The sequence below is a fragment of the Pelodiscus sinensis genome, chromosome 2 (genome assembly GCF_049634645.1).
Source record: "Pelodiscus sinensis isolate JC-2024 chromosome 2, ASM4963464v1, whole genome shotgun sequence".
Taxonomy (NCBI): domain Eukaryota; kingdom Metazoa; phylum Chordata; order Testudines; family Trionychidae; genus Pelodiscus; species Pelodiscus sinensis.
This window is the reverse complement of record NC_134712.1, coordinates 202,990,706-203,005,534: the sequence shown is the minus strand read 5'-3', so window position 1 is coordinate 203,005,534 and position 14,829 is coordinate 202,990,706. Positions and strand designations below refer to the sequence as shown.

Sequence of the window (14,829 nt, the reverse complement as noted above, 5' to 3'; positions counted from 1 at the left end):
GCAGACTGTTTCTTCAATTAATCTTCAAGTCACTTTTCTTAACACTCCCCTGAGGTAGATAACACAAGTATGTCTACACAGCAGCATTATACTGGATTAAATTATGTTATTCCGAAATAACAAAGAATGCGTCTACACAGCAAGCCATTATTTCAAAATAATGGCAAACTGGAGGACTTCTTACTCGGACTCCTGTAACCCTCATTTAATGAGCAGTAAGGGAAGTCGAAGGAAGAGTGTTCTTCCTGTGTAGACAGCGCCAAAAGCTGACCTACGCAATTGATGTAGCTGAAGTTTCATAGCTTAATTCAACTTTTTGCTGTGTAGACGTGCCCACAGTGAGTACGCTTTATAAAATATGAATGTTTGTAACTACAGGTTGACTTTCTCTAATCCGACACTCTCTGGTCTGGAATGATTTTAGTTAGCGACTAACAGTTGTGGCCAAGTTTCCTGTGGTTCCATAAAGTTTGTTTACAGTCACCAAACTTGACTCTCAGTGTTCCGTGCTGTTATTTAGCTCTAATTTACCCCTAAATGTCTTCTAAGAGCTCAGTAAGCAGTGGAAGTGTTGGTAATACTGCTAGACAACATCAACCTCCCATGGTTCAGCAAATACCCTGGTTCGATCCCAGTCAGGTCCCGAGGGTGCTGAACTAGAGAGTTTCAACCTGTATTTAGTTACTTTTTAGGGCTGCTCATTATGGATTACATCTCTATATGTACATTTCTGTATGCAGTGTTGTAGCCATGTTTTCCTTAGGATATTAGAAAGACAAGGTAAATGAGATAGTATCTTTTACTGGAGTAGCTTCTGTTGGTGAGATCTAAGCTTTCAAGCTTACTATCTAAAGCATGTCTCTCTGACCAGCAAAAGTTGGTCAATCAGAGATATTATCTCATTTGCTTAGTATCTCTATGTCCGTATTTTCATTTTCCCATATCCTCACTTTGGATATTTACTTGTTTGGCTTCATCTGAAGTTCAGTGGAAAACAAACACAATATTTGTCACTCATATATTACCTGCAGTTTGTGATACTTTAACAAAATTTACTAAAATGGTAATTATGGGCAGGTTAAAATCTATGAAGCTATAGCTGTAATTAATTAAATTAGCTCAAGTTTGTTGTTACAGACATGAAACACTAGCATATTATCTACTTTGTCATTTCTAATTTAGATAATTCTTTTTATAGAATTAATCTTGCTGTGTGCTCTACCCTTGCCACTTAATGAGAGCAGAAGGGGAACTGCAGCCCACTGAGTTGCACATCATAAATGGAAGCTTGCGTTAAGCTCTGTAAGACCCATTTTGTTAAAATTAGAAGATTACTTAGTAATACCTTTTAGTCAAAGTAATTCAACAGTATTTTAAAGCACAGGAAAAAATAATTGCTATTACTGACATATTTTGTTTTACAGGTTTTGGGTACAGCGATGCCTGAATCTTACATTGCTCATTATTTACTGATAAGCCTAATGATTTTACTGTTGTGATCAAATACTTTTGGTTTCCATACACAACTAAGGTATCTATCTTTCTACTGGAGAAGCTTCTTTGGTCCTCTTGTTCGGGAGTCCTCAAGACACACCTGCTTTCCTCCCCTTCTGAGCTGAGTTTTCACTTTAAAGCTTCCTCTCCAATTGGCATGGGCTCTGAGCATATGCAGGGATGGGTTATCTGGGAGGGGTATTGCCTTTAATTCCTTCAGAACCACTGAGAGGTTTATACACCCTTCACACTCTCCCATCCCCTTATCTCTTACCCCATATACCTCTCTTCTCCTTGGCTACGTCTAGACTACATCTCTTTTTCGTAAAAGGGATGTAAATTAAGCATATCGCAATTGCTAATGAAGCGGGGATTTAAATCTCCCCTGCTTCATTAGCATAAAAATGGCTGCTGCTTTTTTTTCTGCACGGAGCTTTGCCGGAAAAAAGCGCCAGTCTAGACGCTGATCTTGCGGAAAATAAAGCCTTTTCCGAAAGATCTCTTATCCCTCTAGGGGATATAACCACATATTTTCCCTTTTTAATCTTTAAAAAGAAGGGAGGGTGGGATGGGTTGAAGGTTCTTTCCACACCCGAGATGCCTCAATAAGTTTAGAGCTTCTGGGCCTATCCTGGCTTCCACTTTCATTAAGGGCCTTTTGCACCGTTTGGGAGCATAAATGGAACTAAAAGTGTTCGTACATGGTCCCTGAGAATACTGTTTGCATCGAGGACCTCTATGGCTAGTGCTGGAGTGACATAAAGGTTCTGGTCTGGCTGGACTCTTTGATTTGGGTGTGTGTCAGGGGAGTGACCAGAGCACATCGCACTATAGCAATTCTGTGCTTCTATCGTTCCACAGAGAATACAACATAAGTCAGATCTGTCCCAAAATAGCCCCTGCATACAGGGAACACAAAGGTGGCTTAAATTCACCTTGGACCACTCTACTCTAACCCTTTCCTATGTTATTAACTTTTATAGGCTGCACAATGCTACCTGGCAGAAACTAGGGATGTTAAAATGTGTTTATTTTTGTAAAGATGTAACCACTGAAATTTACAGCAGTTACATGTTTACACATGGGAGAGGAGATGGGGGAATGAAGCTTGTTGGGGAGCCGGCTTTGAAGTCAGCTTCCCGAGCACTGGCTCCTGCCTGCCCTCTTCCCCATGCTGCTGCCTCTGTGGGAGGCAATGTGGGGAAGGGGCAGGTGGCTCTGCAGGATACTATCTCCCACCTGCTCTCACCCCCGGGTGAGGCAGCTTCGCGGGAGCTGTTATGTGTGGGGAGATGGCTTAAAAGCTTGGACACTTTCTCCCGCCTCCACCTCCACCTCTGTTACAGAGGTTGTTGGTAGTGGGCTGCATGAAACCATTAGGCTTAACCAATGAGCCCCAGCTCACATCTTAGCAGAAACAGAGATGTGAATGTGATTTGAATAAGTAGGAAATGGGATACTGATGAATCAGTTGCAGGCTTGACCACATGGAGAATGATGGTGGGCTGATGACGACAGAGAAAGCACGCTGGATAGGATTTTGGAAGGACCATAAGGAGTTTGACTTTTTGGACATTTTAAGCTTAAATTGATTGTGAAACATTCAGGCAGTGTCAGAGACAAGCTGAGATACCAGACTGGATGGAGATGTAAGTAGACAGATTTAAGAATTGTCTACATGGAGATGGCAACTGCTATCCTATGAGTACATGAGATCACCCAAAAAGAAAAAAAAAAGTTGAGGAAAGATAAAAGTAGGAGTGCAAGGCAGAACCCACTTATACCATTACAAAGAATGGGAGAGAAGGATCCAATAAAAGCACGTCTACACAGCAGAGTAAAAGTTGAATTAAGCTAGGCAATTCTAGCTATGTCATTTGCATAGCTGAAGTTGAAATAGCTAAATTTGGCTTTAGGCATGTCTACACAGCAGGAAGTCAAAGGAAGAACATTTTTCCTTCTACTTCCTTACTCCTTGGTTGAGGAAGTAAATGCACGACTGTGCAGGTGGTCTCGGAGAGAAGGCTTTGGTTTCTTCGACCATGGGACTGTGTTCTGGGCACAAGAATTGCTAGGAAGAGATGGGATCCACCTAACCAAGAGAGGAAAGAGCATCTTCACAGGCAGGCTTGCAAACCTAGTGAGGAGGGCTTTAAACTAGGTTCGTTGGAGGACGGTGACCAAAGCCCTGAGGTAAGTGGTGAAGTTGGATACCAGGAAGAAACACAAGGAGGAACGAGCAACAAAGGAGGACCCCTGATTCGAATGAAGAAGGTAGGGCAATCAACTGGTTATCTAAGGTGTTTATACACGAATGCAAGAAGCCTGGGAAACAAACAGGAAGTATTAGAAGCCCTGGCCCAGTCAAAGAACTATGATTTGATTGGAATAATGGAGACTTGGTGGGATGACTCACATGACTGGAGCACTGTAATGGAAGGGTATAAACTGTTCAGGAAGAACAGGTGGGGGAGAAAAGGAGGAGTTGCACTGTATGTAAGAGAGCAGTATGATTACTCAGAGCTCCAGTATATAGAGGGAGAAAAGCCAGTTGAGAGTCTATGACTTAGTTTAGAGGTAGAAGCAACAGGGGTGATGTTGTGGTTAGTGTCTGCTATAGACCACCGGATCAGGTGGATGAGGTAGATGAGGCTTTCTTCAGACAATCGAGAGAAGCTTCCAGATCACAGGCCCTGCTTCTCATGGGGGACTTTAATCACCTTGACATCTGTTGGGAGACCAATACAGCAGTACACAGGCAATCCAGGACATTTTTGGAGAATGTTGGGGATAACTTCTTGGTACAAGTGCTTAAGGAACCGACCAAGGGCCATTCACAGCTTGACCTGCTGCTCACAAACAGGAAGGAAATAGTAGAGGTAGGTGACAACCTGGGAAGCAGTGATCATGAGATGGTAGATTTCAGGATCCTGACCAAAGGAAGAAAGGAGATTAGCAAAATACACACCCTGGACTTCAGAAAAGCAGACTTTGACTACCTCAGAGAACTAATGGGCAGGATTCCCAGGGATGCTTACATGAAGGGGAAAGGAATCCAGGAGAGCTGGCAGTATTTTAAAGAAGCCTTATTGAAGGCACAGGAAGGAAACCATCCCAATGCACAGAAAGAAAAGCAAATATGGTTGGTGACCAGATTGGCTTACTGGGAACGTTCTTGGTGAGCTTAAAAAAAAGGAAGCTTACAAGAAGTGGACACTTGGATAGATGAGTAGGGAGGAATATAAATATATTGCTCAAGAATGCAGGGGAGTTATCAGGAAGGTGAAAGCACAATATGAATTGCAGCTAGCAAGCGATGTGAAGGGTAACAAGAAAGGTTTCTACACGCATGTTAGCAATAAGAGCGATCAGAGAGGGTGTGGGGCCCTTACTGGATGAAGGAGGTAACCTAAGGTATGTCTACACTAGCCCCCTAGTTCAAACTAGGGAGGCTAATGAGGGCGACCGAAATTGCAAATGAAGTGCGGGATTTAAATATCCCGCACTTCATTAGCATGTTCCCGGCCGGTCGCCATTTTAGAAATTGACTAGCCCAAAGTAACTGCCCGCGTCTACACGCGGCAGTGAAACGGGATTCCAAATTAAAGCTCTAAATCGAATTAGCTGTTATTCCTCCTGGAATGAGGTTTAACAGCTAATTTGATTTAGGGCTTTAATTCAAAGGGATGGAGGTGGACAGCCGTTGGTGGGGAAAGAACAGGTTAGGAACTATTTAGAAAAGCTAAACGCACAGAAATACATGGGTCCAGATTTAATGCATCCGAGGGGACTGAAGGAGTTGGCAAATGTCATTGCAGAGCCTTTGGCCATTCTTTGAAAACTCATGGAGATCGGGAGAGATCCCGGATGATTGGAAAAAGTCAAATGTAGTGCCCATCTTTAAAAAAGGGCAGAAGGATAATCCAGGGAACTACAGAGCAGTCAGCCTTACCTCAGTGCCGGGAAAAATCATGGAAGGGATCCTTAAGGAATCCATTTTGAAGCACTTGGAAGAGGGGAAAGTGATTAGGAATAGTCAACATGGATTCACGAAGGGAAAGTCAACAACGGAGTTTGTCAACAACTGTATCAACAACTTGTAATGAGCTTAGCAGTGAAAAAGAGAATGAAGATTGGAAATTTGCAAGAGAGCTTGGATCAAGGAATTTATTTTGTGGATAGGGCAGATCACAACTTGCTTGTAGTGAGTGTGAAAGGAGCTAGATAATATTGAAAGGTTAAGGCAGGAGGAGGCTACAACAGGGCTATGCCAGTTTAATAGGCTGAAAGGAATGGGAGGTTCGTGATAAATGGAGGGAGAAAAGAACAAGCAAGAAATCTCAGTTTTGGTCATGGGTAAAAGAGAAAAGAATATAAAAGGTGGGAAAAGAGCAAGGAAAGAGATCACAGTGCATCTTGCTGATCTTTTCCTTGAAAAATCTTGGTAAGATCTTACATGGGGAGAAACAAGAGTAAATGGGTCTGAGGAAGAAGTTGAAGGTGGTAAATAAAATAGGAAACAGCTGCCATGGACATGGCAATCAATTTGAGTGGAGAAACAGGTCTGTTTGGCCAGTAATATGACAAAACAAATGGAGAATTTGTCTGGAAATGGGTGACAGCAGAGGGATCACGTGTGGATTACCTGTTGTGTTCCCTCCCACTGGAGCATCTGGTATTGGCCACTGTCGGCAGACAGGATATTGGGCTAGGTGGACTGTTGGTATGACCCAGTATGGCTGTTCTTATGAGAAAAGAACAAACCTACTCAAGAAATACTTTGTATTCTGTTATATTACATTTTCAATAAGTTTCTGTAAGCTTCATGTACTAAATATATTTTCTATATAGTTTTATAACTCACTTTGGAATTTGCTGCCTCTTAAAATTTTATTTTAGCTGTCAAGTCAATACAGTGGCTTTGCTATATTTTGCCACACCCATAGGTTGAGAAGTAAACACCTGAGTCACCAAAAAAGACTGATAATTGACCAGAATGTTTTGTGCTATTCAGATTGCAATTTCCTCAGTACAAGGACTATTATCACCTTCTGTTTTGTACTGAATTGAGCATACTATCAATACTGAACAAATATTGTAATGACAATCAGCTGCAGGGAAGCTTTAGAATTACTGAAGCTTAACTGTACAGCTTTGCAGTTATAGAGTTCCATGTGTTTGTTGATTCTTGCTGTCTGATTTGCATAAACACTAAACTATTCTCTTAGCAATTACACAGCATAATTACTCTTAGCATATTAATATATGCACTATCGTTAATTATATCTATCAGCAAACCCAAACAGAAAGATTTGCAGAATCCTGTGTTGGTTTTAATAACCCCAGAACAAATATGCAGATGGGGTTACCAATTGTTTTAATCCTTACACTCTGGCAAGCTCCTGTAAGCAACACCAAAGACACTGCCTCAGTTTCTCACTCCTTGTGGCTGAAGTAGAGAACTCTAAAATGAACAGTGCTGGGGAAACCTAAAAGCAAGAAAAATATGTTTCTCTTTAATTCATTTCTCTTTTGGAGGCCCATGCTTCCCTGGAAACCAATGAGAACTGTGCAGGTGATTTCAATGGGAGCAAGATTGGGTCCTTTTCTTTCACTGCAAGTAAGCAGGGTTTTTATTTTAGCACAGACTTGTATATAATTTGCTTTTTAGTTAGAGACTGCTGCCACTGGCTGAGTTTTGACAAACTGTATTATTACTTGGGGGAAAAGAACCTTGCTGATCTGAATTACTTTAATCAATTACTTTAGTCAATCCTATGCATTGCTGCACACTGAGCTACCCCTATTTGTCATCCTTGCCTATCAATTGGCCTTCTCTTCAAATGAATATGTAGAAGGGAGAAGAAAAAATAGGCAGTTAGAACTGTTAATTGCTTGAGTTTATTGTGATTAAGTCAAGAGAAATAACTTGATTTTAAAAAAAATATAGCAATTAGTCACCATTTTCATCACATTGTTAAACAAGAATACCAGCTGGAATATATTATAAATATCTGATGCCTTTCTATACTTTCAAACATTCATTTCAATTACAACACAATACAAAGTGAATAGTGCTCACTTTATATTATTTTGTATTTAAGATATTTGCCCTGTAAAAAGATAAAGAAATAGTATTTTTCAATTCACTTCATACAACTACTATAGTGCAGTTCCTTCATCATGAAAGTGGTTTGCAAATGTAGAATTTTCTAGTTACATAACTACACTCAAAAACAAAACAAGGTCAATCTTAAAAAACGTACAAGTCCACTCAGTCAGTCCTAACTTCTTGTTAGCAATTGGCTAAGACAAAGTTTCACATTTATGGGGGATAATGCTGCCTGCTTATTTACAATGCCACCTGAAAGTGAGAACAGAGATTCTTTGAAGGCAATGTTGCAAGGTAAATTTACATGCCAGACTTGCTAAATATTTATATGCCTCTTCATACTTCAGCCACCCTATCAGATGACATGTTAATATTTTATTTTAGAGTGCAGTTATGTAAAACAATAGTGCAATTTAGTGGAATTAATGGAATAGTGGAATTATTTTTGCAATAAAGACACTGCACTACAGTACTTGTATGAGATGAACTGAAAAATACAATTATCTTTTTACAGTGCAAATAAAAATATAGAATGAGCACTGTACATTATGCAATTGAAATCTCTGCAAATGTAAACATAAATAAACACCAGTAGAATACATGGATCATGTAACAGTATGACAAACCGCCAATAATTATTTCTTTTAAATCTCACACTTAACCATGACAGGATTTCATTGTTTCACAGCCCTTAACGAAAGGGCACAATTGTGCCTGAACAGCAAGACGGAGGAGCGCTTTAGCAGCCCGTATCGCTTGCAATAATTTTGTTTTTCCTTTAAAAATGTAAAGCCACAACGGCTGATTGCGCCTCTGACACCCCGAACGAAACAGGGGAAATCATGGGCTGAGGGGAGAGCACGAGCCACCCTCCTTCCCCCGCACCGCAGGACTCAGAGCAGGCCCAGGCCCCACCAGCACCCCGCTCCTGCCTCCCTGCGGCGGCTGCTCACGCTGCTGTGGAGCTACGGGCGGTGCCCGGACGCGAGCAGCGCCGGGGCCTGTCGGAAGGTCCGGGGCCGGGTCATTGTCCTTGCTGGCGGCGCTAGCGAGGCGGCGTCCAGCTGCGTGCGGGGCGGGCTGTTCCTAGCGGGAGGCGGCTCTCGGGGCATGTCCGCGGGCCTGACCTTCCCAACATGGCGGCGCAGGCGGCTCCCTCACGTAGGCCGCCGCCGGAGCCTCCCCCCGCGGGGCGTGGAGAGCAGGGGCCGGGCTGCTGGGTGGCTGGCTCTGCGACCGCGGCGGCAGCGGCCGGGGGCGGCGGACTGTGGCAGACGTTTGCCTGGCCCGCGGCGGCCGCACCGGGGCAGAAGCATCGTCGCACCCTGCAGCGGCAGCCTCGGGGCGCGCTGCTGGCTCGGCCTCCATCTGCCCCGCCAGGAGAAGCCGCCGCTGCCGGGCAGGGGGATCTGGAAAGCCCCGGCCGCCCCCGCACCTGTCCCCGGGGCCGCAGCGGGTTGGTGGGTGTCGCCGGCGCTGATCACCTGGGCTCCCGCCTTCCTTCGGCCGAGCGGAGCCGCGCTCGGCGCGCTGCAGACGGGCAGGGCAGGGCCGGGCGGCTGCGGGCTGCGGCGCCGAGCGGGTTCGCCGGGGACTCGCGGCTGCGGTGCGGGGAGCCGCGGCGGCAGGATGAACCCCAATGTCACCTACGCCAGTCGCAAGCGGCGGAAGCCGGTGCAGAAAATGTAAGAGACGAGCTTGGGCGGAGCAGGGGCGGCGGGGGGAAGCTCCTGGCCCTAGCGGGGCTGTCAGTGGCTCACCCAAACCGGCCCCTGGCTGCGCCCCCCGCAGCGGCTCCCCGCTCCCCCAGCGCCGTGTGGGAGTCTGCAGCCCGCTGCGCTTGGGCCTCGGGAGCTGGGGGATTGCAGCACCGCAGGCAGGGGTTACCCGGGGGCCGTTTGCTGCAGTGCCTGGTGCGCTTTTGCGGGGCTTTTTTCCCCTCTCGGCGGCTTTGGGGCCCCCTTGCCACAACGCTGGGCGTAGGCGTGACTAGTCGTGGGGCTCCGGGAGGTCCCCTTTTCAGCCTCCTCCCCCAACAGGGAAGTCTGTAGCTAGTTACGTTCAGAGTCCTGTTGTGAACAGGCACCGATGACCCAGTTGTGTAAGGATGGTGATTAAAAGGGAGAATGAGGACTTGGGTGCGGGGGAGGGGAGGAAGGAAGGAAGAAGAAATGACTTTAGGTTCAATGTGGCTGGGTTACCTGACCTAGACTAGGAAGCATTTAAGGTGGCTGTCCCTAGCGATGGCTACCCGAGCTCCCACCAGTTCAACTAGTTGTGAAAACGTAATTAAACGACACATGCAGTTTTAAAAAAAAAGTCCTGTTGGTCACAGTGATGGAGCAATTTCTTGTTTTGCTTAGCTGCGCTGCGGCGAGTGTATGTGTAGTTGTGTTGGGTGCACGGCTGCCCCTTCTCGTCCCCACTTGGATATGTGTGTAGGTTACAAGTCACTGCTGCAGTGTATTTGTCTGGTACTTTCTGGTGTCCTTTCTGGTGATCTGAGAAAGTGGGTCTGGCCCACGAAAGCTCATCATCTAATAAACCATCTTGTTAGTCTTTAAAGTGTTACATAGTCCTGTATTTTGTCTGGTACTGTGACTTTTAACTAATCACTTACACTCTGTATGAAGTCTTATACTTTAGATCCACTACCTGCCACCCCCTAAAATGTAATATATCTAGAGTGATGGTTTCTGAAAGTGGATGTCTCTGACAAGGTGCTTGGGACATGACAATAGATCATGTGTAATCATGTCATCCTGTTTTGGGAATATTTAAATAGTTTTTTCCTAAAGTTTTTTTATTTTGCCATTATAATTTATATTCATTTAATGCCAAGCAAACATAAAAATCAGAAACTATTGCCGCATCTTAAAAAAAATAAAATTATTATTTGGTTGCCTGAGTAAAGCTAGTTTTATTACACAAGTATAGACAGGATTGGGCCCAAGGCTGTACCTGATTCACTAGCAGATTCCTTTAATCTGAAATTAATTTTAAAGGAAATTGTTAACTTTCACATTTATCTACTACATAAAGATGCATAAATTAACCACAAATTTATGAAGTAATCTACTGAGCTGATGAGGGGGAAAAGACAACTACTTCTAACATACTTGAGTAAGCAAATTCCTTTATATCATTCAGCTCCCTGTTTTGGATCAGTTGAATGCATATTCAACCACAGCAGCTGCTATTGAAATATTTCTATACATGGATATTTTGCTTTAAGTGAAATTCTGTTATGTTTGTGGAGTGAATTAATCAGTGAAAAGCAATGTATATGATGATTTCTACCAAAACTCTGCAGAAGTGTCAGTAAATTACTTAATGTAAATGCGGCTAGTCACTTCCAAGCTAAAATATAGAAGTTATAGAACTGTTAAGCAATATAAATCTATAATTTAGAGAGAAATAGTTGCCCTATTTCAAGATATACAAGTATATAGGAAATACTTACCCTGTTTCAAGATATAGAAGTATATAGGAAATACTTACTTTTCCTACAGTTATGCGCAAGCGCAGTAGCACCTGCCCTACTGCAAATAACTTTCCAGCTCTGTTTACATACTTTCTTGACTAATCCTTTAAAGCACACACAAATCTTGATTTAAGGATCTGTTGTATAGCTATTCGCTCTTTTTGACCAGAGGTCTTAATGCTTTGTTTGCTAATAAATTCTAATCAGATCTGAAAACTGTTTCTACAGTATTTTTATACCTTCATATAAAAATGTCTGATCCTAAAGTTGCTTAGTATTTTATATTCTTTATTCTAATTTGCAACACTTACCATATTTGAATCTGAAGACTCTTTGTTATGTAAATCAACATATGAGTGGAAATTAAATTAAAAAAATTAGTCTTGAGGTGTCTTTGTCATAAAAGAGCTCCCTTTTTTTAGGACTAAAAGGGAAAATAAACCTTTTTAAATATTAAATATTTTTGTTTTTAATCTAGTCATAATTTTGTATTGGCTTATAACGTGTTTAAAAAACAGTTATATGTATTATTTACTATCCAGATGGATTGACAAATAACTTATGTAAGATTATTTTGTTTGTTCAGTCTACCTTTACTTATTTATTTCCCTTTCTTTGTTTAATTTTATACTGCCTTTTTATCTATATTCTGATAGCAGCTGTGGGCAACACTGTATCTGCAGGCCTGAGGGTTCTTATTTGCCCAGTTAAAAACTGATCAAAGTTCATACTCTTGGCCAAAAAAAGGGGGGGGGGGCGGAGACAGTAACAGCAGATTATCAAAGCTGACCTTTAAAAAGGTTATAAAGCTTGTTCATTATTATGAAAAAATCCAACTTGCCTCTGATTCTCCTCAAATTAAGATGCAGGACACTTGTGGGATAACAGCCTTGAAGTCAGCTTTTCTTCCAGGCAAATGTCAAACTTCTTAAAAAATGGTTTTAAATAAGAGCTGATGTACTTATATGTTGTCAGGTAATGTAACTTTTTTTTAACATTTTTTCTTACAAGGAAAAGATTAAATTTTTGTTGAATTATGTGTTTGTGATTTACTTGCCATTTCCAAAACTCCGAGTGGAGGATGACTGATGCATTGTCTGTATGCAGACAACCCGTTTGTGTGTGAACAACTTATTTCTTACTTGTTTCATGATGTAATGTTCACAAGAAAGTTTAAATGGGAAAAAAAATATTTTTTCCGGTGGAAAATTATTGAAAATTGTGGTACTGATTTGTAGCCATTCAAGGGAAAAAAACACTATAATCTACCTTCTATAGGATGGAGCCCCACAGAAAATCTTGAGCTATTACCTAGTCAATATAGAGTACTGGAACACAATCCTTTCTCTAGAGAGCTTCTCTATCACTATAATATGTGTAAAAAGAAAAGATACTGACAGTGTTTTTGGAGAAATACTATAGTTAGTTTAAATGTAGGAATATCCATGCCTTTTTTAAAGCAGAATAATGCATGGTAAATAAAGTGTGATTTCATCACATTCACCCAACTAAATTTTGCTATGTATTATGGCGCATACATAGTTTCTTAGAACCTTTTCTTCTTTTATATTTATTTTTCTCTTTGTAATTCTTTCTGTTTTATTGATTGAATGATTTGGACTCTCTCATGTGGCCATTTTCCTGTGGGTGTTTACGAAGGTTTACCAAGGCTTTGGTAATGGCCCATGGATTGTTGTTGTGTTTTTTAATTTTTCAGATATATATTCTCAAGTTTTCTGGGCTTTTTTTAGTCACTGGAATCTCCTATGTAACAAGCCATAGAGTTCATTTATTGCCAGACAGCATGGAATGCAAGAGCCACAAAAGTTAGTTTTGTTAAAAATGGATCATTACGTGAATTTAATCCTTGTCCCCTTATGTATGAATAAATACATACTTAATCCTTATGTCTTTAGATAAAAATATTTTGCATGTATTATACTTTAACTTTTTTTGTTGAAATAAAATATGCAGTAAACACTAAGTGGGCAAGTGGCGATGTTGTGGTAGTGCAAGGAGGCCAATCAGTTTAATTGTTATATATGCGCAAACCAAAATACCAGCAAAAGCTAATTTCATGGGTTTCAGATATTCATTTTGCACTGAGAAATATAAGTGATTGGCTTTGTCCAATTCTTACTGATATGGGTTCTTCATATACATTGTACCCCAAAATATTTATTTTATTTGGTTGTCTTGGTGACCCTTCAGGCTAGGATTAATATATGGTGGTGCAGAAGCATCTTAGTGATACTTTTCCTGTCATTGCTTTTTCTTCATGGATAGATAGGACTTTTCAGGGTCATTCTGGTACCATTCATTATTTCTAATTCCTCTTAATACAAAGAGTTACTATATAGTCTTTCTTTTTAGAAACAATGCACATTCATTAATAATTTCAGTCAATAGCATTATACTTGAAATTTTAAATTTCATATTTATGTACTCTGCTTCTTTCAGAGAGACATTACAAATAAAATACGTGTAGCATATTTAGATTTTCTAAGCATAGTGAAGACACAGTAGGTCAGGAAGCTTAAAAAAAGTCTTCCTTTGTGCACAATCATGGCATATGATTTTTAAAAGCTACCCTGTCTGTTGGATTTAGCACAAAACTTCCATTGTCAGTACTCTAGCAGACTCCCCTTGTACTCTGTTGTAGGCAGTCTTCAAATCAAAATGAACTGTTAAAGTTGCCAACTGCGTGGGTGGGCATTGATACATAGGCCCTAGTGGAGGACAAGAGGTTACGACTTTGATTCTCAAACTTTTGTACAGGCAGTCCCCAGGTTACATCAATCCGACTTACGTCGGATACCTAGTTACAAACGGGGGGGGGGTGGACCCAGCTAGTGCAGGGTGCCTCCCCCACTGTCGCCACCTCTGGCGGCGCGGGAGGCGCTTCCCTCCCAGCAGACCAGGGAGACGCGGAGCTAGCACCCCCCCCCCCCCAGCAGACCAGGGAGACGCGGAGCGGCTTTTGTCGCCGCGGAGGATGCGGATCTGCTGGGGGGAACAAGACACCAGCCAAAAGGGGGTACCCCAGAGCGGAAAAATTAATTTCCTAGGGAACAGCAGGAGCAGCAGGCAGTGAGACCCATTGTGTTACAGTCCCCACCTTGGGAGCAACAGCTCTTTCCCTCTTCAGCACTAAAGTTGCAAGTATCTTGTTAGTGTCATGTGAAATTAACAAGTCCCTTCCTGCCTGGCAGAGGTGAAGCTGAAAAATTACCCAGTGGTGTGGGTGGGCAAGAATGGGGAGGAGCAGGACAGAAGGGAAGAGGGGATAAGCCCCAACCCCACACCCTGGCTGGAGCGGAGCAGGGTAAGCCCCGAGGGGATGGGTCTGGTTGCAAAGTAGGTGAGTAGACAATGAGGACCCACCTGTGGCTAAACTCCTGTTCCCAACACAGAATTTTTCTTTAAAATTAATCCTGTGGATAAATTCACACACACAATTCACAGGAAGGGATTTCCATTTTCTGCTCAGTAGAATACAACAGCTTTGATTGTATCAATATTTCACTGTGCTCTCCAATGACTATTGATTACACTTAATACCCATTTCACTGAACTATCTGTAGCAAATTCTATTGAATAAACTTTGCATTGAATAAACTTTTTTTAGTTATAAAAAACAAAGATTCTGACTATTAAGTGAATAACTGGGATCTTTCAGGTACCCCAAAAGGAAGATTTGTATATAGCATGAAACACTGAAACTTATGATCAATTTTTA

At 42.1% G+C, this 14,829-nt stretch overlaps 1 protein-coding gene across 1 annotated transcript in view; it reads left to right on the top strand.

Moving 5' to 3' along the window:
* Positions 1-8,825: 8,825 nt before the first annotated feature.
* AHR (aryl hydrocarbon receptor) overlaps positions 8,826-14,829 on the top strand; it is a 103,803-nt gene continuing 97,799 nt past the window's right edge. The window contains exon 1 of the mRNA XM_075922259.1: positions 8,826-9,291. Coding sequence (XP_075778374.1) covers positions 9,236-9,291 — 56 coding nt within the window. The 5' untranslated portion in view covers positions 8,826-9,235. The remainder of the gene's footprint in view (positions 9,292-14,829) is intronic.